The sequence below is a fragment of the Chelonia mydas genome, chromosome 4, assembly GCF_015237465.2.
Source record: "Chelonia mydas isolate rCheMyd1 chromosome 4, rCheMyd1.pri.v2, whole genome shotgun sequence".
NCBI lineage: Eukaryota > Metazoa > Chordata > Testudines > Cheloniidae > Chelonia > Chelonia mydas.
The window spans coordinates 10,477,032-10,503,006 of record NC_057852.1 but is presented as its reverse complement, the minus strand read 5'-3'; the positions used below and the strand labels follow the sequence as shown (position 1 = coordinate 10,503,006).

At 42.4% G+C, this 25,975-nt stretch overlaps 1 protein-coding gene across 5 annotated transcripts in view; it reads left to right on the top strand.

The window, feature by feature from the left end:
• Nucleotides 1-25,975, top strand: part of UBA6 (ubiquitin like modifier activating enzyme 6) — a 52,408-nt gene that overhangs the window by 16,277 nt on the left and 10,156 nt on the right. For all 5 annotated transcript variants that reach the window (XM_037896598.2, XM_037896599.2, XM_043545190.1 and 2 more), the window contains 19 exons: nt 741-864; nt 2,696-2,799; nt 4,617-4,679; nt 5,830-5,906; nt 7,560-7,626; nt 8,288-8,431; nt 9,019-9,086; nt 9,481-9,559; nt 10,780-10,860; nt 11,400-11,477; nt 13,748-13,929; nt 16,023-16,128; nt 19,786-19,875; nt 19,996-20,076; nt 21,712-21,840; nt 22,912-22,963; nt 23,082-23,145; nt 24,356-24,425; nt 25,583-25,654. In XM_037896598.2, the coding sequence (XP_037752526.1) occupies nt 741-864; nt 2,696-2,799; nt 4,617-4,679; nt 5,830-5,906; nt 7,560-7,626; nt 8,288-8,431; nt 9,019-9,086; nt 9,481-9,559; nt 10,780-10,860; nt 11,400-11,477; nt 13,748-13,929; nt 16,023-16,128; nt 19,786-19,875; nt 19,996-20,076; nt 21,712-21,840; nt 22,912-22,963; nt 23,082-23,145; nt 24,356-24,425; nt 25,583-25,654 (1,731 nt within the window). The remainder of the gene's footprint in view (nt 1-740; nt 865-2,695; nt 2,800-4,616; nt 4,680-5,829; nt 5,907-7,559; nt 7,627-8,287; nt 8,432-9,018; nt 9,087-9,480; nt 9,560-10,779; nt 10,861-11,399; nt 11,478-13,747; nt 13,930-16,022; nt 16,129-19,785; nt 19,876-19,995; nt 20,077-21,711; nt 21,841-22,911; nt 22,964-23,081; nt 23,146-24,355; nt 24,426-25,582; nt 25,655-25,975) is intronic.

Here is a 25,975-nt window from a genome sequence, read left to right as displayed (position 1 = left end):
GGATATGTACAGGAGGAGGAATACAATGAACTTGGCCAAGGGAAAACTACATACATTTAAATAAAAACATTCTGTTTGACCTGGCCAGTGGTCTCTGTCATCTAGTGAGGGTGGAATAGATCCATAATTCTCCTTATATTGTCCATCAGATTAATGCCTTCTTGGACAGGAATTGTTACTTACAAAGTAGAACAGGTAATTTATCTTTACATCCGAATGTTAAAAATGGTATGGGTGAGGAAACCAACTTCTTCAAGGAGTCTTTCTGGTTTCAGGAGTGCAGAACTGAAGAAATGAATTAGGAGTGTGGTATGGAGAGGGGCAAATCCCAGGGATTTTTTTTAAATGGTGTATTGGTTCCCAGGGTTTATTGAACTCAACTTTCTGAAGTACTGTACTTCTCTCCAGGGATCTCAAGAATTTTTTCCAACATCTGTTAGGGAATAGTATTTTGATGAATTCAGATACGTGGTAGTAAGATCAGTTTTGGATACAGAATTCTGGAGTAAAGACTTTTTTTAGGGAAAGGAAGGAATATGTCAATGGTGTCTTTCACGACCTGCTTTAAGACATGGCTCGCACTCTGTTGCCAGCCCTCTTTGCAGTTTGTCTTTAGTAACAGAGATATTAGCAGTAAGGTGGTAAAGCCCTGCTCCTACCTCTTGTACATGTTTAGTTGCTTCTGAGGTTACACTTTCAGGACCGTTCCTTACTAACTTTGCAGTCGATTCCATTTGCAGTCAAACCCTGGGATTGTCACTTGCCTTGAAAATCATCCTCACAAGCTGGAAACGGGACAGTGCTTAACCTTTCGGGAAGTTCATGGAATGTCTTGTTTAAATGGGTCCATGCAACAAATAACGGGTAAGTCTTGTATCTATTGTTTTACTTGTGCAGAAGGAACTCTTTTTGTTGGTAGATATGTGCATTTTCCCTCGCTACAATGCCAGTATGCTTGCAGCAGGAAGAACGTAGATACACTGGTGTAGATCAATACTGAATTAAAGGATCTCCTGTTTGTGGAGTTCTGCTTGGTGGTCCGTTAGATTAGAACGTGCTGAGATGGCGTGAAAGGATTTTTTTATAAAATGAGTATGAAGAGGTCAGAACCACTGGGTTTGGGACCATCTACAGTGTTTGGACACCTGATATTTTTAGCATTCAGTCATTGATAGTATCCTAGAAACATGGACTCATATCACATCTAAATCTCAGCCAGTCTCTCAAATTTAATTACACTGTAAACTTGTTAAAGTAAATTTTGAGGTAGAATTTAAATTCTGAAGGGGAAATTTACTGCACAATTGTGCCAAATTATTTCAAGTCTGTTCTGTGTTCTTTAGCATGGACCTCCAAATGATAGTACTTAATTTTTGTGGTGACATCTGGCTATGTTAATATCATATGTAGGTTTTGTAGTGCAAAATTTCTTGTGTAACATCTTATCCTAACTGAGTTGGAGGTACGAACTGTAAATCTATAGCACAAAGTCCAATAATGCTAGTGATGAAATGTCTGGGTTATTTTGAGCTCTTCTGAACTGAACACTTCTATTCTTTCCTCCTAACTTCCCTGGTTCTCCCCAAGTCCCTCTTCCTGCCTTTGTTTTCCAGTTTGCTAAAGTACCCTGATGCTTAGGGCTACAATTTTAGCATGGAGGTCATGGAAATCGTGCATTTGAATTAAGTCCTTGAAATCTTGGAAATGAATGTAAAACTACATTTGATTATGTCCCCAAGCTGAGTGGCATTGCTACCTGATGCATGGGGTCACAGCACCACTCAGGTTTGGCCCATCTGCCCCTATGGAGATGGAGGTGTGGACAGGCCAAACCCGAGTGGCTCTGTAACCCCATGTGCCTGGTCTCAAGGCCCCTAGCAGGGAGCCAGGCCCAGCCCTGCAGTGAATGCAGGATGGGTAGGTTTGCTGTTCAAACACCCCCCCCACCCCACCCCCGCTTTACCTTTCAGCACACCCACTATGCTCTTGTGTGTGTGTGTTGTAGCAAAAACTACATTATTTGCTGACTTTTCCGTGATGTGCTGATGTTTCCTCCCACACCTCTGTCATGACATTTAATAAAAATTTCTGTGCCAAAATCGGAGCCTTACTGATGCTTATTCCCTAACAATATTCTTCCATGACTAAATGGTGTTTTGACTAATTACTTTTTGAAAAAGGCCTTGTTTTTGCCCTTATGTGCTCCAGCTGCTTTGCAAAAGTTCCTGCCTCTATTTTCATGTTGTTCTGCTACAGTGCTGAGCTTTGTTGATAGTGCAAAATTAAGTGAGTATTGATTACGCTAAATTTTGTTGCTCTAATTGTCCAGTCCCAGGGGAAACTAATACTTCATATTTCCTGTTCCTTTATGGCTAAACTGATGATAAAAGTTCCTTACACTTTAAAAGGTTGTGTGCGTGTGTGTGTCTATATAACAAATTATTTTAAACTAATGCTTTAGGCCCATACCTGGCAAAAGACATGAAATGTTGAAAAATGCGTAAACTACACTGACCATCATGGTTTTGTCATAAGGTTGAACTATAGCAATTGCAACCTGAAAGGAAGCAATGAGAGGGTAGAAGAATTAGCAGAAATAATGTACATTCCTGAGAAATGGAATAAGGGTATGTACCTAAGCTGCTTATTACGTGACATTGTCACCAAAATAACAGTTAACTTTTTATCTTTTCAGTGGTGTCACCTTATTCTTTCAGCATTGGCGATACTTCAGATATGGAGCCTTACTTACATGGAGGAATAGCTGTCCAAGTAAAGACACCCAAAATATTTTGCTTTGTAAGTGTTCTCTTGGTGCAGCAAGTTTTTCTTCTAAATGGAAGTGTGTTTTTAAAAAAGTGAAAAGAGAATTGAGTTCTTGCACATAAAGGTATATATAGAACAGGGGTGGGCAAACTTTTTGGCCCAAGGGCCACATCAGGGTGCGAAACTGTATGGAGGGCTGGGTAGGGAAGACTGTGCCTCCCCAAACAGCCTGGCCCCCGTCCCCATCTGCCCCCTTCCACTTCCTGCCCCTTAACTGCCCCCCTCAGAATTCCCCACCCGTCCAACACCACCTGCTCCTTGTCCCCTGACCGCCCCCTCCTGGGATCCCTGTCCCTAACCCCCCCCCTCCTGGGATCCCTGCCCCTATCCAATCCCCCCTCGCCCCCTCCCCCCCCCCCCGAACCTCTGCCCTATCCAATCACCCCCTGGCCCCTGACTGCCCCCCTGGACCCCCTGCCCCATATCCAACCCCCCAGCCCCCTTACCATGCCGCTCAGAGCAGCATGTCTGGAGCTGCGCCGCCCAGCTGGAGCCAGACACGCTGCCACGCTGCCCTCCATGAGCGTGCAGCCCCGCCGCCCAGAGCGCTGGTGGCGTGGCGCACTGAGGCTGCGGGGGAGGAGCCGGGAGCTCAGGGGCCAGGCAGGGCTGTCCCGCGGGCCATAGTTTGCCCACCTCTGATGTAGAAGGTATAAATAGGATGAATGGACAGGTAACTTTTTGGCTAAAGTGGTACTCCCATATGCTCAGAAAAATAGTAATTTCATTATCCAACTGCAGAGAAGCCTGAAAACTTCAACTTAAATTTATTATTCATCAGTCCAGTAAATCTGAATGTTTGATAATCCTCCTTCTAATGCTAGCACAAGGGAATGCTGTAAGAATACATCTTGGCTGGGATGTTGGAGAATATGTAGTGCTTTCAGCGGCATACTGAGAGAACAAGACTATTGGATCACTTTTTACATATGTGAATATGTATAGCATTTTCACTGTTAACTCTGCATGTGGTCGCTTGTGTTGTGGCAAGCCCAAATTACTATCCCTCGTCTCTAGAGGTGAAAGGCTGGTGCCCTCTCCCCACTACACTGCCTTACCGCTCCCCCCTCATCCACCCCCAGACATACACACACTTTTCCTTTAAATTGTTTGGTTAGTCTGGGTTCTACACCAGATTTTTTGCATATAATCTTAACTGCTCAACTGTTCTCTGCTTTTATTGTTTCTGCTCCTATCATTAAGTGTGAAGTGGTAGCTAGATGGTGCAATGGAACAGTGCACTGGCTTATCACCTCTGGAGACCTGAGTTCAAATTTTGGACTTTCCATTACTTTAAAGTGTTTGTTCCCAGAGGATTCCAAGAGCTCCTAATAGACAACCAGAAATAGCATTTCATCTGGTGGGAAGTCCATCCTGTAAGCCACCACTCAATGATACGCAAGTGCATTTATCTAGTCTCTTTGTGCACTCACAAAACCACCACAGAACTGGCCACTGGTGTAGAGTCACCAGTAACTGACAGGCAGAAGTATTGCTGGAATAGGTACTGCCAATTGGATATCTAACGTGGCTGAAAATGTCAGTTGTAGGAAATCTTTGAGCAAAAGTAGACATTCATTAACTTCTGTAGCATTAGTGAAATGAAGAGTAATAGAGATGAGAACACTGAAAAGAAGGTATGTGCAGATTTCAGTTCTTCATGTGTGGGGTTAGAGATCAGTTACCATTGTTTGCTTTCTATTTTGTTGTCCCATTTCCCCACAATAGAACAGGATATGTATGTAAATAGGTGTAATACATTCTGTTCAGGAGATCTTGTTTTCTTCTAGGAACGGCTGGAGAAGCAGTTAAAAAACCCAACTTACCTTCTTGCAGATTTTAGCAAACCTGAGGTAATTAGCATGTGGATTTTTTTTTTAAACACTAAATTTTCCATAATTTTGCAATAGGAAGTTGCAGATCTATCTAATTTTGTATTGGTTGAATGTGAGTGTACTGGAAAGTATGGAGTAGGAACACGAAGCGGGTCTCAGTGTGAACGTGGTCATGTAAAATGTATGTTTTGTCTTTTTGTTGTAAAAGCTCTGGACCCAGAAGCCGTGTTGGGGGTTTTGTGGGAAAATGTAAGCCAAATTCAGTAACCTGTTAAGAATTCTCATTTTTCATATATATGGCTAGGGCTACTAACCAATGATTTCTGCTGCTTGAAATCTGAGAGCTCCCTGGTGAAAATCTTTAATTTCTACCTAACCAAGATATTGAATGTTAAAAACTGCCTCACTAGTACTTGAATCTGGTGCTGTTGTCTTCCTACCACTGATTTAGTAACATACTATGGACCTCAGACTCACATAACTTTAATCCCATTGAAATGTTGAGTCAAAATGTTTGCACAGGTGATTCCATCCCACACTTCTTTTTTTCCCTCTTTTCTTCTGGGGCTTTCCTTTCCTGACAACTAGTGTTTGGCGGTTATATTGCAGAATGTAACTATCATTTGCTTTATTAGGTATTGGAGAGCCTTGCATTCAGACTCTTCTTGTTACAGCTGTATTGTTAACTTTGACCTGTGCTCCAGCAAGAAGATAACTAACAACACTTTCAGAACACTGTGGAAAAATGTTTGCCATCTTGGAAAAGGACCAAAATGGGGGGAAAGGAGACTTTTTAATCTTAACTATAAAAATGTATTTGGCAGTGTCCTTTGAGGGTTTGTGTACACAGTGCGCACCAGAGAGGTGTAAATTCTAGAGTGCTTTGAAGTGTTGTGCTCTACCTGTTTTGGGTGAACCCTGCTGAGGTGCTCTGAAAGGTTCCTAGTGCACGTTAACGTAGTACTTTTTCAAATGGGACTACATCATCGTGCACGAGGTACATTTTAGAGCGTATCAGCAGGATCTACCCAGGGCAGTTAGTGTGCAACACTTCAGAGCATTGTACAATTTGCATCCATCTGGTGTACATTGCCGCACTGTGTAGATGAACCCTGAGTTAGCCATGGATTAGTTCTGTGTAAATCAGACATCTCCTCTTCCTTAACAGGCACCTTTGCAAATTCACACTGCCATGTTTGCATTGAACCAGTTCCAGGAAAACTTTGGTCGCATGCCGAACATTGGGTAATGTCATTTTAATACCGTGTTTATCTTCTGTTGCTTAATTAGTTTCATTTCCAATATCGGACTATTGCAGGGGAGTGTGATGGCTTGTGTTATTGGTAAGGTACCTGGAGTTTTTCATCTCTAGATCATGAGTTCAAAATAAGGCCAGTTTAGTAATGATAGAAAGTAACAATCTATGGATATGCCACTGAACAGCCATTAATGAGTTTGGTATTAGTCCATGACACACTCAAAAACCATCCCGCTATCTGGCACCCCATTGTCAGTCTCAACAGGAGAGGCCAGATATCTGACTACCTTTTCTTCAGTGGCCATGCCTGTATGTGACGGTGGTTTCACATTAATGGAGCAGTGTGGAGAAGCTTGGACTGCCACTGCACTATGTGATCCTGTAGCTCTTGCATGGATAAAGAGAGAATGTTAGTCTTCACCTTTCGCCACCAATAAATTCATATAATTAAGTCTCTGTACACAAACAAACATAAGTAGCCTTTAGGATAGGGGTGGGCAAACTGCGGGCTGGATACGACCCATCAAACCTTTTAATCCACCCCTCGAGCTCCCGCCAGGGAGCAGGGTTGGGAGCTTGCCCCGCTCCGTGAGTGCTGTGGCTCCACATGGCTCCTGGAAGGAGCGGCATGTCCCTCCTCCAGCTCCTATGCATAAGGGCAGCCAGGGGGCTCCACATGCTGCCCCTGCCCCAATCGCCGGCTCTGCTGCTCCCATTGGCCAGGAACTGCGGCCCATGGGAGCTGTGGGGGCGGTGCTTGCAGACAGGACGGCATGCAGAGCTGCCTGGCCGACGCCGCAGCTCTGCATAGGAGCCAGAGGGGGGACATGCCGCTGCTTCCAGGAGCTGCAGGGATGGATGGGGCAGCGCGCAGAGCCGCCTGGCCACGCCTCTGCATAGGAGCTGGAGTGGGGACATGCCACTGCTTCCGGGAGCTGCTTGAGATAAGTGCTCGCTGTAGCCCGCACCCCTGACCACCTCCCGTGCTCCAACTGCTTGCCCCAGCCCTGATCCCCCTCCCGCCCTTCGAATCCCTCGGTACCAGCCCGGAGCATCCTCCTGCACCCCAAACTCCTCTTCCACAGTGTCCGTAGCCGGAGTCCCCTTCCGCGCACTCAACCCCTCATTTCTGGCCCCACCGTGGAACCCGCACCCAGAGGTTGTATCCCCTCCCACACCCCAACCCTCTGCCCTAGCCCAGAGCCCCCTCCCACATCCTGAACTCCTTATTTCTGTCCTCACCCCCTCCCACACCCCAAGCACCAATTTCGTGAGCATTCATGGCCCCCCATACAATTTCCATTCCCAGATGTGGCTCTCAGGCCAAAAACTTTGCCCACCCCTGCTTTAGGAGTTTGACTTCAGGTATTGTTCTAAGCTTATGTTGTCAGAGTTAAAATACCAACATTAAAACCTTTTGTGTAGATATATCCAGTAAAGACACCTATTTTTGAACTAAATATTACACTTTTAAGCAGATTTTAAGATGTATTTTCAACACTTTTACGGTCAAAGGCTAGACACGTTTCTTGAGTTTGGTTCTTGGCTTTTTGCCTAGGGAATTGTTCTTCGATGTCCGTATTCATGGAGAAAATCCTTTACTATTAAGCGTTCATTGCTGTTTTTGTCCTGGGATTTAGATGCCTTCAAGATGCTGAGGAGATGTTGAAAATAGCAGTATCCATAAGTGAAACACTGGAAAGCAAAGTGAGTAGCTCTTAGCTAAGCTAATATCTTAGCCCAAGGTCCAGTAGACCATCTATCCATTACAGCTGCAACTTGGAGCAGAAAATAAAAGGAAAGCAAAGGAGCAGACAGACAAGCCCCTTTTCAAATTCTGTGCACTTTCTACTTTTCAGTCCCATGGAAAAGTTATCTCATTGTTCTATCCAGACATTTACACTAGACTTCTCAAAACCGCTTTTAGCCCCAAGCAGTGCAGATTCCTTAGCCTTTGAACATATCAGCTAAAACAAAACTTCTAACATGTCATGTCCCTTCTTGATGTTGTCATGATTAAGAGTGGCAGGCTTTCTTCCAGGATTGTAGGGCATAGTACCTTAATCTGTAGGGCTTTAGCCACTTCAGTGTCTCTTCCCCATAGGAAAACCACATCTGTTGGCTCCATTGTCAGAAGAGTTGGATGATGTTAAAAGCCAGAGGTTGAATGGGTATGGGAGACTTGAAATACTGTCACTTCTAGAAGTGCTGGTATCTTTGAGTTAGGGTTGACTGTGCCGTTCCTATTTTGTGGATAAAAAGTACATGTCCTTGCCTCATGGATAGCACTATCTCACAAGCACAGAATATTTTTAATTTCTGGGAGAAATTTGTAAAATTGTTTTTTTTATTGTGGATTATCTTTCAGCCTCAGGTGAATGAAGACATAGTGAAATGGCTCTCTAGGTCTGCTCAGGGATTTCTAGCTCCCCTTGCTGCAGCAGTAGGTGGTGTTGCTAGCCAAGAAGTCTTGAAAGCAGTAACGGGAAAATTTTCTCCTTTGCAGCAGTGGGTAAGTTTTTTCTCCTTTTTTGATGTTTAGATTTATTAATACATGGCAGTGGGTATGGAGGTTGTTTCCACATGCTGAAATTGAAGGCAAGCATAGACACTTATTGTTGTCATTGTCTGTGTGAAGGTATAAAATATAATCTATGCTAACTTGAACTACTATAGATAAGAACGGTGCTGCCAAGGATGCTGGGCCTGGCCTCTAGAATGCAATTAGATTAAAAACAGTCTGAGACTCATTGGGAACTACTTTCAAAAGGACTGGATAAGCGATGTAACTGTCATAGATCAAAAGAGATATCTGAATGCTATGAATGTACCAGCTTTTTCTCTGGCATAAATGTTTATTTTCAAGTTCATTATATACTTTTAGTAGCTAGGAAAAATAACTCCCAAGTTAATGATGCTATTTAATTATATAATGATAGTCGAGATTTAGCCCGTCTTTCATATTTAATTTTCCTAATTTTCATGGCTACATATTGTACACAGAAAGTGTGCATTCCTAATTGTCTCCTTCTAAATCAAATACATTTACACAGTAATCTGAAATATTTTCACATGATCAAATTATTTTTTTCCCCTTAGCTGTATATTGATGCATTGGACATCGCTATATCTCTAGACAAGACCAGTTGTGAAGAATTCCTCCCAAGGTAAAGTTGAAATTTTCTAAACGTAATAATGTTTTAGGTACTGAATCACTTGTGGGCATGCAATCCAATTTTTAAGATTTTAACCTAGTAATGCTTCAGTACATACTTTGACTGCATTTTTTTCAATCTGTTAGAGGAAATGTTCCCTAGGTGGGTATATCTTATTTTTAGAATAATAGAACTGGAAGGGACCTCGAGAGGTCATGTAGTCCAGTCCCCTGCACTCAAGGCAGGACTAAGTAATGAGTCCTGAGACAGTATGAGTTGAGGGGAAGTTTTCACCTTCTTATCTTAGCTAATATTGAAGCACAATATATGCCATTTATCATATGTAGGTTAGTATCTCTCTTGCCAATTTACTGTTTTCCCTCTTTATCTGAATGTGTCTGCACAGGGGAGATAAATATGATGCCTTGAGGGTTTGCATTGGAGAGTCCCTGTGCCAAAAGCTGCATAAGTTGAATGTTTTCTTGGTAAGTTTGGATTATGATATGAAGTCATGTGTTATGTGAACTGTCATATATTATGGTGCAAATAATTATAATTGTCCTCAAATTAGCCAGATCTACAGTGGTTACATGAATAACTGGACAGATAACCATTCAAAGTAAAAGTAGATTCTCGGTAATACACACTAATGTCTAAAAAAACAGGAGTACTTGTGGCACCTTAGAGACTAACAAAGGTGCCATAAGTACTCCTGTTGTTTTTGCGGATACAGACTAACACGGCTGCTACTCTGAAACTAATGTCTAAGAGACCCATTGTAAATTACTGAATTTGTAAATGATGCCTTGAACCTGCAAGGAGCTATGTACAATGAGACACTGCTCATGTGGATTTCCTTGAAGATCAGGGTCTTAGTGAGTAAAGGAATAAAAATAAAGTATGAAAAGAATGCAGTGCAAAATTATAATTTTTAGAATGACAGTTCAGTTCTTGCTGTGGTGCTTCATAATGTCCTAAATGTAAAGGCACTGTGTCTGTATATAGAAAACAAGTCTTATTTAAACAAGATGTATTAAATCTTTGGAGAAAATCTTGTAGTAAGAAGTGAAGAGTGATTTAGAGAAAATCTATTTGTAGTTGTCCAGAAAGGTCATCTAAACAGCCTAACCGGGTAAACTTTAATGGTAGTATTTATAAGATGTCCACTGCTTTGGTTTCTGGGCCTGCTTTTCATAAAACAGCTCTGAATATAATCTTTCGTGCTTTGCAGTCCATGAAAGCAGCCAACCTCATTTTCCTCAGAGAATCCATGGAAGTAGCTAGAAGCTAGTATAAAAAATGTCAGGGAAGTTAGTGAAAAGCCTGATCAAACAGTGTCTTGGATCTCGCTCAGAGAGTGTTTTGGTTAGGGTTTAGTTGTATATTTGGCAGTGAGTTGATGGTGGCTTGTCACAAAGAACATTCTCCCCCTGACTGCTGATGATTTCACACTTCATTTACATGGTTGGAGCATTCCTTCTGAATGAAAGTGTTGTGGCAGGTCTTATGGTGTCTCTGATAACTAGGGCCTAGATCTTTCAGAACTTTTGTAGCTAAAAATCTGAATTTTGAATTTCACCTTGATGTTTACTGTAATTTATATACTTTTTCAGCTAATCTTATGTTATGATGAAGTCCCCTCCTGTTTTTTTGAAGTGGTAGAAATAAATGATGGCTTTGACTACTTTAAATGTATTTTCTTTAGGTTGGGTGTGGAGCAATAGGCTGTGAAATGTTAAAAAATTTTGCACTTCTTGGAGTTGGTAGTGGCCGAGACAAAGGGATGGTAAGTTTTATGCACACACTGGCTTGTCATTATGTATCTAAACAATAACACAAGACAGGGTTTATTGTAAATATGGCATGCTTTGGATGTATTGGAGACTATGAGATGAAAGCGATGATGGTATACAGAGAGGTGTGTTTGTCTCATATTTTCCCCTCTTTTAAAGAGGATTGTTTATTATGAAAACCAGTTTAAATACCCTCTTACAATTTTTATTTAAAAAACATATGTGTATCCCACTGTAGTCTTATTAAGGAGTTAGTCTTGTTTTGGATTAAGTTCTTGGGTAGGAGGAAGAGAGTTATGTGTAAATTGGGATGTTCATGTGTAATTTGGAAGTAGAACTCATGAGCAGCATGCTTGGGAAATTGTTTTAAAATCTAAGATGTTAAAATAGATTGTTGTAACAGTCTTAATGCTCATGTTACCATCTGTCAGGCTTATTTTGACACTGGAAGCTAGATTTTACAAAAAGAGCAGTGCTGAACAGCACACTTGGTTTATAATTTCAGCTGTTCTTTTTTTCCTTCTTGTTGTAGGTCACAATTACAGATCCAGACTTGATAGAGAAATCCAACTTGAACAGGCAGTTTCTTTTTCGACCCCATCATATACAGGTAGACTTTCTTTTTGCATCATAGTGTCTCCTGGCCAGAGTATGTGCTGCTGCTTTTACCCACTGTGAGACCTTAGCTTAAGCATATAAATATTTGTGTACAAAGAAAGGAGTCTTTGAGAAGACTGGGGTGGGGAATGGACTTTAACAATACTAAATCTAATATTTAGACTTATTCAGACATCTAAATTTAGTATTTATATTAACACTGGTTTAATAGACTCCAAGGGCCTGATTCTCCACTCATATACACCAGTGTCACTCCATTGACTTCAGTGAAGTTATTCCTCCTTTTCATAGCTGTGAGTGAAGAATCAGAACCAAGACCTTTTGCAGGCCACTGAGAGTGATGCGAATTATGAACTTACAAGCAGTAAACATCTTACATCAGGTTGCTGTGAGTTGACAATTGAAATATCAGAATTACTTAACTGAAAAGTATGGTGAAGCAGTATACAAATAATCCAATTGCAGAAATATTAAGACAGAATTTAAGATAAAATGTTAGTCTGCTTTAAACACTTCAGCCATGACTTTCTGAAATATTGGTATGGAGACCCTGGAGTTATGGTACTAGATGCTTTAATTTGCAGTTCATAATAGTCAAATCAACTTGCTTACCTGTGTGCACTGTTGTGTATATGTATACACTGTCCTAACTATTATGTTTTTCATTAAGTAATTAAATACTTTGAAAAATGCATGTAATTAATTATTGGGCAACACAAAGCAATAGTTCATTCTTTGAAAGCTACTAAAAGGAGAAAGAATGTCGACTTTGCGTTGTAACCTGCAGTAGTCTCAAGCTTTGGCAGACCAATGGGAGAAGCCAATTCCATAGCCTTCAGTTGTTCAGATGTAGCTGTTGCTAGCAAAGACAGAAATGGCAGCAAATCGGGGGAGAGATGGTGTCTTGCATGGCTAGAACCCAACCTATATAGGGCTTTACAGACCAATGTCAGCATTCAATTGCACTTATTTCCAGGTGCAAGTCTTTGGAAAATTGGAATAATATATTCCCCCAGTTAATGCTGTCAATTAGGTGGATAAGGGCATTTTACTGTGACCTTTGAGGTCAGCCTCATGTAGATGACATTTCAATAATTTTGTAGCCTCATGTAGATGACATTTCAAATAGTTTTGAAATCATTATGTTATGGGTTATTGTTTGAGGTCTATTTTGGGTAAGCACTGGTCACATTTTCCTGCCTATTTACAATTGAAGTACACTTTTAGCCACAGAAGCTACCTAGGAGCAAGAGGAGATTCAAAAGCACCACAAGCAGAAAGTCTACTGGAGTAATAGGGGCAGATACCATCTCTACCCTATCCTATAGATCAGGGGTGGGAAAACTTTTTGACCCGAGGGCCACATCTGGGTATGGAAATTGTATGGCGGGCCATGAATGCTCACGAAATTGGGGGTTGGGGTATGGGAGGGGGTGAGGGCTCTGGCTGGGGATGAGGGGTTGGGGGTGCAGGGTGCTCTGGGCTGGGACCGTGAGATTTGGAGAGTGGGAGGGGGATCAGGGCAGAGGGTTGGGGCGCGGGAAGGGGTCAGTGGTGCAGGCTTACCTCAAGCAGCTCCCAGTAGCAGCGGCATGTCCCCCCTCCAGCTCCTATGTGGAGGTGTGGCCAGGCAGTTCTGCGCACTGGCCTGTCCACAGGCACTACCCCTGCAGCTCCCATTGGTTGCAGTTCCCAGCTAATGGGAGCTGTGGGGGCGGTGCTTGGGGCAGGGGCAGCGTGCAGAGCCCCCGGCTGCCCGTACGTGTAGGAGCCGGAGGAGGGACATGCCACTGCTTCCAGGAGCCGGGTGGAGTGGGGCACGCCCCCGACCCCGCTCCCTGGCTGGAGCTCGAGGGCTGGATTAAAACGTCTGGAGGGCTGGATGTGGCCCCTGGGCCATAGTTTGCTCTCCCCTGCTATAGATGCTTTCTCTCCAACTTCCCCGAACTACCAGTATTGCATCTTGTTTGGATTGGGTTTGGCCAGGCACTGAGAGCAGATCTTTCACAACTGTTTCAGATGAATAGGATGATTAAAGTTGAAGTGCTCATTTCTTGAGTAACCATAACTTGGATTCCTGTCTAACTTTTTATTTCCTCATTTTTAGCAGTGGGGTTTCAGATTTTTACATTTTATACGCTGAATGGTTGTTTAATCTGCAATCCTGGAGGAACTTTCGGGACCTAAATCTATCCACCTTGTTTGACTCTTGGTTTTAGAATGAATATTGCAATAAAATAAACACGTTTTTCATTTGTTTAGAAACCTAAAAGCTATACTGCAGCAGCAGCAACCCTGAACATCAATCCTCAGTTAAAGATCGATCCATATCTTAATAAAGTGTGTCCAGCCACTGAGAACATTTACAATGATGAATTCTACACCAAGCAAGACATCATTGTTACAGCTCTAGACAATGTGGAGGCAAGGCGATATATAGACAGGTAAGTGTGGTGAGATGGGAGTCATATCTGCTCTTCTGTTCTCTCCCCCCCCCCCCCCCCGGTTTTTTTCCCCTCCAAATCTATTGTGTGTGTGGGGGGCGGGGGGGGGGTTAAAATGTGGCCTCAGTCTTGTCTTTCAGACCTTGAGAGAAATGTAGGCCACAAACTGGATTGCCTTTTTTTTTTTAAATGCAGCAAAATCCATCTCAGCTGATATAAACAGCAGTGGCAGCATGTAATAGGGATGGTCTCAGAATGTTTTTTCTGGCATAAAATAGCAGTGAAGAACTATAAGGCAAGAGGTGGTGAGAATTAATTATGTATTTCTAACGTGCTTTGAGATACTCAGATAGAAGATGCTGTGAGCACGAAGTATTAAGCATATGTTGTAGAATATCAGATCTCTGGAAGTGTTAGAAAGTATACCCTTTGGGGCAGGAACTATCTTTATGATCTGTTGGTACAGTGCCTAGCACAATGGGGTATTGGTCTATGACTGGGGTCCCAGGTCCTACAATAACACAAATAATAAATAGTAAGAGACTAATCCTTTACACAGAGCAATGTGCTGCTGTTTGAGGGTATTATCTGTTTTACCATCACAGTGTTCTAAAGCAAGGCATCTAAAAACTGAAATACTTCCCTGTTTGTCTGTCTGTAATTCTGTATGTCCTACACAGACAGTTCTGCATGCACATATTAAATCTAAGCAATGACCAAGCCAGTTGGGACAGTTTCAGCCATTACATTCTTTAATATCAGATAAACATAAGCGTTGTTTTTAGTTTGATTGGAATTCATTTTAAGTTATTTTCCAGTTTATTTAAAACCTGCCTGGAATCTGCATTTCAAAGCTCCTTGGGGACAGAGTGACACTGTAACTTGAAAGAAGTCCACGCTGGGGATTTGCTATAGTTACAGCCATCTTTGGCCATCCATTAATGTAGCTGCATTAATGGAAACGCTTATTGTAGACAAGCAAGGCCTCAATAAACTGATTTGTTCTAGTGTGGCTTCCCTTTTTTAATCAGGAATAAGCTACTCCAGTGCAAATCAGTTCATAATGGCATTGCCTTTATGATGCATAGGTGATTGAAATCCCCAGTGAGACAAGGCCCAAGACAAGTTCAGGAGCCAATTTGTCAGTCTTCTTTAAGTCTTTCCTATATCCTTAAAATCCATTTGGGCTTCCTGGATACCTGTGACATCACTGGATAACGCATGACCTTGGAGTTCCTGAAAATGGAGGGAAGGGAGGTCCATTTCTAGTTGCACACTGAATACCCATTCTAGCCTGGATAATGGAAACACTGAGCACAGATATTAGAAACTGATGTAAATTTTCAATATTCTTTGCAGTTCATCTTTAAAAATGCGATTTGATTCTGGTCTGAGAAGCGACTCTTCTTAAATGTTGCAGCATGAGGTTCCCCCTTTGTTGTGGTGCAGTGACTTCCATATTCAACTTTCTATGCATTATTACCGAGATTATGTAACTCACTGTTCAGCAAAGTATTTAGTGTTGGGATAATAAATACAACATAAAAACTTAAAATACAAAGGGTTTGAGGGTTGCAACTTTAAAAGGGAGTGTAATTGGGAGAGAATAGATAATAAAGGACCAAGAGTGGACCTTCTGAAAACACCTTTGTGGGGAAAAAACATGGAGGTACTTTTGAAGAGTGTAGAGAGATACGAGGTAGGACATGAGTTCTATCATGAACGGTCCACCATAGGAAATATGAGACCTGCCAACTCCAGGAAACTGTGAAGAAAAACCCAACCAGTAGGTGGTTTGCAAACACAGAATCCCAGCCAGCGAATGCTCAAAGGAGAGGTCTTGAATGCAGGTCCCTGAATGCAGTCAGGGAAAACACTGTCAAGGGCTAAAACATCAGGTTTGACAGAAGACCTTGTTTTTGACTTCGTATGAAACAATCCTTCACTTACGAAACATTCAGAAGCAAAAAAAAGTATCCATGAAGATTTTTTTTTTAAGGGCATTTGCCTTGATTTCAGATACTCCAGGGTCTCGCTGACCTCTCCAAATGATTTTTTCCCCTGATCTCTTTTATGTTGTATTTCCACTTTAGTCGTTGTGTAGCAAACCTGCGTCCTCTCTTAGACTCTGGAACAATGGGAACTAAAGGACACACAGAAACTACTGTGCCTCATCTGACAGAGTCCTATAACAGCCACGTAAGTGCTCTCTTCGTAACAGTAACTTACCATGTGTGGTTGATCCCACAAGCTCCTTTTTTCTTATACTTTTTCTACCTCTTGTGTATTTTAAATACAAGTGACCCGCTTGAGTCACTGAAGATGCACCTCCTGTTGTTGGAAAGTCAGACTAAAAATGTGGCAAAAATGATTTTTCTAAAGACGTTCACAGAGGAGAACCAAAACTGATACGTTTTAAGGGTTTTGTTTCCTGTATTTAACCAGCAGTTACAGTGGGATCAGGAATTAAAAATAATTCTGAAATAACTTTAAATGTTGGCACCTGCTCTTATTTGAAAGTGGGGAAGTGGTGCCCTTACATAAATGCAGTTCACCCCATTGTCAAATAGCATTTCATGGTTCAGTTTTGCTTTTGGAGCTCCTATCCTCTTGCCTTTTAAGTTTTGTTCTTAAGTTGTAGTGAAAACCGTTCAACTTATAATATCCCTCTTGTCTGTAAGGAGACGTCTAATGCCACTGTGGCAATTTAGCTTTGTTCTGGCAATCTAATTGTAATGCTTTTATAAACAACCCCCAACACCCTTTATGTTTATGTTTAATGTCCGTTGAAGTTCAACCTACAAATAATACAGTCATTTACAATGCACCTGTAGTAATTGTGAGGAGGGCTTTAAACTAGGTTCACCGGGGGAAGGAGACCAAAGCCCTCAGGTAAGTGGAGAAGTGGGATACTGGGAGGAAGCAGGAGTGCGCGAGAGGGCAGGGGTCCTGCCTGATACTGAGAAAGAGGGACGATCAGCGAGTTATCTCAACTGCCTATACACAAATGCAAGAAGCCTGGGAAACAAGCAGGGAGAACTGGAAGTCCTGGCACAGTCAAGGAATTATGATGTGATTGGAATAACAGAGACTTGGTGGGATAACTCACATGACTGGAGTACTGTCATGGATGGATATAAACTGTTCAGGAATGACAGGCAGGGCAGAAAAGGTGGGGGAGTTGCACTGTATGTAAGGGAGTTGCACTGTATGACTGCTCAGAGCTCAAGTATGAAACTGCAGAAAAACCTGAGTGTCTCTGGATTAAGTTTAGAAGTGTGAGCAACAAGGATGATGTCGTGGTGGGAGTCTGCTATAGACCACCGGACCAGGGGGATGAAGTGGACGAGGCTTTCTTCCGGCAACTCACGGAAGTTACTAGATTGAAGGCCCTGGTTCTCATGGGAGACTTCAGTCACCCTGATATCTGCTGGGAGAGCAATACAGCGGTGCACAGACAATCCAGGAAGTTTTTGGAAAGTGTAGGGGACAATTTCCTGGTGCAAGTGCTGGAGGAACCAACTTGGGGCAGAGCTCTTCTTGACCTGCTGCTCACAAACCGAGAAGAATTAGTAGGGGAAGCTAAAGTGGATGGGAACCTGGGAGGAAGTGACCATGAGATGGTTGAGTTCAGGATCCTGACACATGGGGAGAAAGGAGAGCAGCAGAATACGGACCCTGGACTTCAGAAAAGCAGACTTTGACTCCCTCAGGGAACTGATGGGCAGGATCCCCTGGGAGAATGACATGAGGGGGAAAGGAGTTCAGGAGAGCTGGCTGTATTTAAAGAATCTTTATTGAGGTTACAGGGACAAACCATCCCGATGTGTAGAAAGAACAGTAAATATGGCAGGCGACCAGCTTGGCTTAACAGTGAAATCCTTGCTGATCTTGAACACGAAAAAGAAGCTTACAAGAAGTGGAAGATTGGACAAATGACCAGGGAAGAGTATAAAAAATATTGCTCGGGCATGCAGGAGTGAAATCAGGAAGGCCAAATCACACCTGGCGTTGCAGCTAGTAAGAGATGTTAAGAGTAACAAGAAGGGGTTCTTCAGGTATGTTAGCCCCTTACTGAATGAGGGAGACAACCTAGTGACAGAGGATGTGGAAAAAGCTAATGTACTCAATGCTTTTTTTGCCTCTGTCTTCACAAACAAGGTCAGCTCCCAGACTACTGCACTGGGCAGCACAGCATGGGGAGGAGGTGACCAGCCCTCTGTGGAGAAAGAAGTGGTTCGGGACTATTTAGAAAAGCTGGACGAGCACAAGTCCATGAGGCCGGATGCGCTGCATCCGAGAGTGCTAAAGGGGTTGGCAGATGTGATTGCAGAGCCATTGACCATTATCTTTGAAAACTCATGGCAATCCGGAGGTAGTCCCGGATGACTGGAAAAAGGCTAATGTAGTGCCCATCTTTAAAAAAGGGAAGAAGGAGGATCCTCGGAACTACAGGCCAGTGAGCCTCACCTCAGTCCCTGGAAAAAGCATGGAGCAGGTCCTCAAGGAATCAATTCTGAAGCACTTAGAGGAGAGGAAAGTGATCAGGAACAGTCAGCATGGATTCACCAAGGGCAAGTCATACCTGACTAATCTAATTGCCTTCTATGACGAGATAACTGGCTCTGTGGATGAGGGGAAAGCGGTGGACGTGGTGTTCCTTGACTTCAGCAAAGCTTTTGACACGGTCTCCCACAGTATTCTTGCCAGCAAGTTAAAGTAGTATGGGCTGGATGGATGGACTATAAGGTGGATAGAAAGTTGGCTAGACTGTTGGGCTCAACGGGTAGTGATCAATGGCTCCATGTCTAGTTGGCAGCCGGTATCAAGTGGAGTGCCCCAAGGTTCGGTCCAGGGGCCGGTTTTGTTCAATATCTTCATTAATGATCTGGAGGATGGTGTGGATTGCACCCTCAGCAAGTTTGCAGATGACACTAAACTGGGAGGAGGTAGATACGCTGGAGGGTGGGAATAGGATACAGAGGGTCCTAGACAAATTACAGGATTGGGCCAAAAGAAACCTGATGAGGTTCAACAAGGACAAGTGCAGAGTCCTGCACTTAGGACGGAAGAATCCAATGCACCGCTACAGACTAGGGACCTAATGGCTCGGCAGCAGTTCTGCAGAAAAGGACCTAGGGGATACAGTGGACGAGAAGCTGGATATGAGTCAACAGTGTGCCGTTGTTGCCAAGAAGGCCAATGGCATTTTGGGATGTATATGTAGGGGCATTGCCAGCAGATCGAGGGACGTGATCGTTCCCCTCTATTCAACATTGGTGAGGCCTCATCTGGAGTACTGTGTCCAGTTTTGGGCCCCACACTACAAGAAGGATGTGGAAAAATTAGAAAATGTCCAGCGGAGGGCAACAAAAATGATTAGGGGATTGGAACACATGACTTATGAGAAGAGGCTGAGGGAACTGGGATTGTTTAATCTGCAGAAAAGAAGAATGAGGGGGGATTTGATAGCTGCTTTCAACTACCTGAAAGGGGTTCCAAAGATAATGGATCTAGACTGTTCTCAGTGGTAGCTGATGACAGAACAAGGAGTAATGGTCTCAAGTTGCAGTGGGGGAGGTTTAGGTTGGATATTAGGAAAAAGTTTTTCACTAGGAGAGTGGTGAAGCACTGGAATGCATTACCTAGGGAGGTGGTGGAATCTCCTTCCTTAAAATTTTTTAAGGTCAGGCTTGACAAAGGCCTGGCTGGGATGATTTAATTGGGGATTGGTCCTGCTTTGAGCAGGGGGTTGGACTAGATGACCTCCTGAGGTCCCTTCCAACCCTGATATTCTATGATAATATACGTTAACATGTCTGTCAGTATACACTGCTCTTTTTTTTTTTAATTTAGCGAGATCCACCAGAAGAAGAAATACCTTTTTGCACTTTAAAATCTTTCCCAGCTGCCATTGAGCACACAATACAGTGGGCAAGGGATAAGGTAAGTGTAGTGCCTGGCAAGGTACACACATTCATTCTGTATTTAGAAGTGTGTGTGTGGGGAAATCAACTTAGAGAATAGTGACCTGCACAACACCATGTTTCTGCTTTTGTTTTTTAGTTTGAAAGTGCATTTTCTCACAAGCCTTCATTGTTTAACAAATTTTGGCAAACCTACCCATCCGCAGAAGAGGTCTTGCAGGTAGGAATAAATGTTGTGATTAAGGGGCTTGAAGTAATGGCCCTTACTTAAGATAAAGATTCAAGTTCAGTTCTGTTTTCATTCCTAATACAGAATCTGTGATGTGATGATAATCATTAAGGGTGCGGGTTTGTAACGGAAGTCACGAATTCCATGACCTCCGTGACTTCTGCAGCAGCCAGTGTGCCTGGCTCAGTGGCAGCTCAAGGAGCCCCTGTGCCAGGTGCACCGGCCGTTGCTGGGGCAGTCTTCGGCCACTGCGCCTCTTCGCCCCTCCCGCCCCCCGCAGCAGCAGCAGAGTTTGGGTGTGGGGCAGGGGGTTGGGGCATGGGATGGGGTGAGGTGGGTTGTGGGCAGCACTTACCTGGGGAGCTCCCCAGAAGCGATGACATCCCCCTCGCTCAGTTCCTAGGCGGAGGTGTAGCCAGGCAGCTCTGTGTACTTCCTCCGCCCAGAGCGCTGGCTTCGCAGCTCCCATTGGCGGGGAACCGCAGCCAGTGGGAGCTGTGGGGGTGGTGCCTGCAGGTGGAGGCAGCACGCAGAGCTGCCCGGCCATGCCTCTGCCTAGCAGCTGAGCAAGGGGGATGTCACTGCTTCTGGGGAGCCCACCAGGTAAGCACCACCCACAGCCCGCCTCACTCCGTCCCGTTCCTCTGCCCCGTCCCACACCCAAACTCTGCTGCTGTGGGGGCGCGGAGCCAGGTAGGGAGCCTACTGGCCCTGCCAACCCCAACACCCCCCCCGCTCTCCCCAGCACCAGCGGGGGTCCTGGGCCACCCACCACCACCTCCCCCTGACCCCAAGCAGCTGTGCTGCCCTCTCCCAGCACCCCCTCTCCCACCCCAAGTTTTATTCACTGGTATTTTTAGTAAAAGTTAATGGACAGGTCACGGGCCGTGAATTTTTATTTACTTCTCGTGACCTGTCCGTGACTTTTACTAAAAATACCCGTGGCTAAAACATAGCCTTAATAATCATTGGTCACCTTGGGTGCAAAATAAGGTTAGTTATAAATACCCACAATAGCCTTACCATCAGGAATACCCCTACCAGTTCCTGAATTGCCACTGTGTCTCAGTTAGTAGCCCAAAGTTGAGTCAGTTGTGTGTAGAAAGCTGCTCTAGCTGATATGTACCTTTACACATGGGTGGGAGCAATGAGTTGTTATACTGCCCTCTGATAGTGGGCATCTTCCTGAGAACTGGTGTAACAACTAATCTGAAGAAACTAGAAAGAAACTAATTTGCTTCTAAGTTAATAATTTCATTTTTCTGCATGGTAAATTAACATGCAACTTCCAGTATGAGGATTTGCACTTTCATTCTCTATACTGAGCATTGATTACCCCACGGTAACCAGGATTGAGGCCGGTTGAAACAAAATGGGATAAACCTCTTAAAAGCAGGTAACTTCAGAACTGCTATGTTAGGCAATAGTGTTTGGAGAAATTGCAAAGCTGAAGTTGCAAAAAGGGTGGCATGAAGTGAAATAGTGAAGCCTAGAATAAAGAATATTTCATAAATGAGACTTCCACCTTCCCTTTTCTTAGTAAGGTAACAAAGTTTAATTTATTAAATGGTTGTAACAGAGCTTGTCCAGTCTAACACTGTTTTCCTATTCCCCTTTTCTGTTCAGAGAATAAAGTCAGGAGAGAGTTTAGAAGGCTGTTTTCAAGCTATTAAATCACTCAGTAGAAGACCCCGAAATTGGTCTCAGTGTGTGGAACTTGCAAGAATAAAATTTGAGAAGTATTTTAAACATAAGGTTTGTATGTAAAACCTGTTAATGTTGAGAAATGGCTTTTGATTAATTGAGGCTTATAAAATAATTTTTTATTTATCTCATGGATAAAATACCAACATTATTTGCAAAAAGTTTTTCAGATCTGTTTCCTGTCACTTTCCTCCAGAATGACCAGATAGTGAATCTTTGCTACAAATGCTACAATTAAAAAAACGCAAAACCCAGCTCATTTCTTCCGAAGTTTTCACGTTGGGTATAGTCTTGCATAAATTATTAGAAATCCTCACATTATCTTAGTGTCTCTAGACTGAAACTTCGGGTGGGACTTACTTTATTTTTTGGCAGTGTATCCGCTGAATAAATACCATATTTCTCCAGTCCCACAAGGTTGCCCCTCTATTAAAATATTGCTAATGCTTTCAGTGAATTGACTATGAAGAATTCTGTGTAAGCTCAAAAGCTTGTCTCTTTCACCAACAGAAGTGGGTCCAATAGAAGATACTACCTCAGCTACCTTGTCTCTCTTTTGTTCCAGTAGACTCTTTTAATATTGCACTAAGATTGGTGTCATCTTACTTCTTGTATTGGTGTACTTATTCAGTCTTCTCAAATATATAGCAGACAGGATGATTAAAACATGCCGACAGTGTTGACGTAGTTTTGAAGGTGTGATATGTAATGGGCTTAAATTGTGTGTACACAAATGGGTGACTGTGTTGAAGAAAAAGTACTAATTGCATGCACAGTTCCTTGGTTGCTAGTGTGTACTTCACATGTTAAACAATATTTTTGGATGAAGACTGGAGAGTGCCATATTCAATTGGCACCTGTCTCTTCTGATATGCACGAATGCTTTCATTACTTCAGCCCTGTGGTTCTGAACAACTGGAAAGGAGCTCCCTACATGAACATAAATTTCTTATATTTTCATAACTGATTAGAAAACTTTCCCTCTATCAAAGGGAAATATGACAAAGCTGGATCAAGACTTTAGAGCACCACAATGACATCTCTTTTTTATTTCATTCATATTTTGAAGTGCTGATTTGTGTATGATGGAGTATTAATAGTACTCTGGCATTTCTTCTCTAGGCTCTTCAACTACTTCATTCTTTTCCCCTTGATACACGATTAAAAGATGGAAGTAAGTATAGCCACTTATACCTCACTTTGATGTGACTTTATGTTGTAAATCATTGCTTTACTATGTTACTATGTTAGTAACTACTTAGAATTTCACTTTAAATTCTTCCAACTACCAGGTTTGTTTTGGCAGTCACCAAAGAGGCCACCTTCTCCAATAAAGTTTGAATTCAATGATCCTTTGTAAGTATTGTACCTCTATTGATATTTTGTATAGACCTGGAGGGAGGGAGGGATATTATGTAATAGGCTTGTGTAGATATAGAACTCATCCCATGCTGGTAGAGTGCATAAGTGAATTATCAGAAAAATTGTCGTCTGTGGAACTTGAGGTTTTGAACTGAGCTAAGACCACACAAACTGAAGTGCCGCCCGCGCCTTCCCCTTAATAGCAACCTCAGTGTAACCAAGGGTAGACGTCAGTGTTGCAAATAACTAAACTGAAAGTTTTAATGCAAAAGAAGCATGTCAAAGTCTTGAGGTTTTTCAGATGAAATATCTGCTTCTCCTTTGAGAAATTGCTCCCCACTCTTGGGGAAACACTCAGCTAGTTTGTGAACTCAAGCTCTTAAAAAGTGGGATCAAATGGGAATATATATGGCAGTGCGTTGGATGTAGTTATTATAAGACTGAATTCTTTTGAGTGTGTGAAACGTATGCATTTCCTGTAACAAGCGTTTCATTGAATTATCTCTGGTGTGACACTGACAAGAATAAGGGGGAGACTAAAAGTAAATCACACAGGCCTCTTTTGAAGTTGTGCAGTGTCAGGACTTGTCTTCACTACACTGCTGCAATCAATGCAGCAGGTGTCAATTTAGCAGGTCTAGTGAAGGCCCGCTGAATCAATGGCAGAGCGCTCTCTGGTCGACTCCAGAACTCCAGCTCCCCGAGAAGATTGAGGTAAGTCGACCGGAGAGTGTCTCCCGTTGACGCAGTGCAGTTATTCTCGTAGCTGGAGTAGCGTAATTTAGGTCGACTTGCCCCGGTAGTGAAGACAAGCCCTCAGTGAGGATTTCAACATTTTGACAAGATAGTTTTGATTATACTCAGCTGTGATTAGCTGAAATCCTCCTTTTCTCATGTGTTCCATCTACTTTCTTAATGATCCTGTAATGTAAGGAAAATTATTCTTGGGCAATAGTTCCCTGATGTGTAGACGCGTCCGATGATATGTTGTTGTTAGTACTTTGGTAACACATTCGCCTTCATTTTTAGATCATAAGTACTTCAGGGCAGGAACCTTACTGTCTTGTGTTTTCTCAGAGCCTGACCTACTGGGGCCCCAGTCCTGATTGGAGCTACAGGGTGCTACTGAAACACAAATACTGTTTTAAAATCTGAATTTAGATTTTGATACAAAAATAATGGCCTTCTCTTTTTTTTTCAACAGACACTACAGTTTCATAGTGAGTGGTGCAAAACTCTTTGCAAGAGTATACTGTGTCCCTGTCACAGAAAAGGTAGGTAATAATTCAATTATAATTAGAGCAGAAGTTAGATGCACTTGATACTCGGTATGCATTCAAATGCTATTGTTTCTGTTCGGTCTTCAGTGATAAATTGTTGAGAAACCAAATGCTTCTAGAATTACAACTGATCCCTCTACTGTTTTAGTCTTCAGCATGATGGTCCAGTGCTGCCATTGCTGCTCTTTATCCACATTAATCTTCAAGAAGCTGCTTCTACTTCTTAATTGTCCAAACTTTTTCTTTAATTCCGTCCTGAAGAAGAAGAAGAAACACTATACCAGTATCTCAGCCGCGTTCAGTCCGGATTCATTTCATTTGCCCTCCTCACTTACTTATTAGTAGACCTGTTTCTTCCCTGTAATTACTTACCTTGACAATATTTGTAAAGGTCTGTCTTGCTCCCCTTAACCTTTTTGGCCAGCATTAACTCATTTTTCTTCCTATATCCTTTTTCCTGTAAGCTGTAAGTGTGTGTTTTTTGCCTTTCCTCCATGATCTTTATTTGCAGTTCAGATTTTTACCCTCAGATCTTTAAGCAGTCTCTAATATAGCCACTTTGGCCACTTTTTGTTCTTTGCAGTCTCCTTTAGCAGATGAACTACAGTCAAGATGCAACACAGTATGTTGTCTCAGGCTTTCCCACCCTTCTCAGTAGTGCTGAGATGAAGGAAGAACAGGAATTTCAAATAAAGGAAATGCTGGGGTATTTTTCACTATTGTGCATTTAACTTAATGCACATCTCTAGCTGCAAGAATATATAAACATTATAGAGAAGTGGATGTAAACATAGTAGCGTTAACATATGACTGTTGTAACGTGTATAAGTACCTAGTTATGTGTAATACTGTGATTGCGTTTTATAATGTAGGTAAATGCCACTTTTACAAACTTAGACCTTATAGAACTGTTCAGTCTGAAATACCTTTGTGTTTCCCAGCCGGATAGTTTATGATGTTTCTTCAGTTTTAAGAAAGTGCGGGGTACCTAGCTCATAAACCTGTAATTCTGCTGTAAATGAAGTATAAATTACAAATATGTTTTTTAACTTTTTTTTCTTTGCCCTTTTTAAAAAGGGTAGTAGATATAATAAGGTTTTGTCTGTTTCTTATAAAAGTAAGCTGCAGTTATCTTTATTTTAAAAAAACAGGATATATCAGAAGAAACTATTTTGAAGATAATTTCAGGAGTAAATATACAAGAGTTCAGACCTTCAAATAAAGTAGGTTTAATTATTTTAATAAGCTCTAAGTTAAGCAAACATCTTTCTTGTGATCTTGCTTTTGTTGGTTGGTAATTCTCCCTTTCCTGTTATGTGGAGGAACTCCTGCTGAGAATATGGTTTGCGTAGCATATGTTCTTGCTTTGTTTCTCCAGGTTGTATATTCAAGATTTTGCATTTAAATATCCCAGCTAAATTGAGCCAAAATGAAGCTGACAATGATCTGGACTCTTCAAAATTATTTTTTGTTTTTAAATTGAATCATATAAGTGCAGTCCATGGCCTTAAGCCTCCAGGCTTTTTTTATACCTGCACATCAAC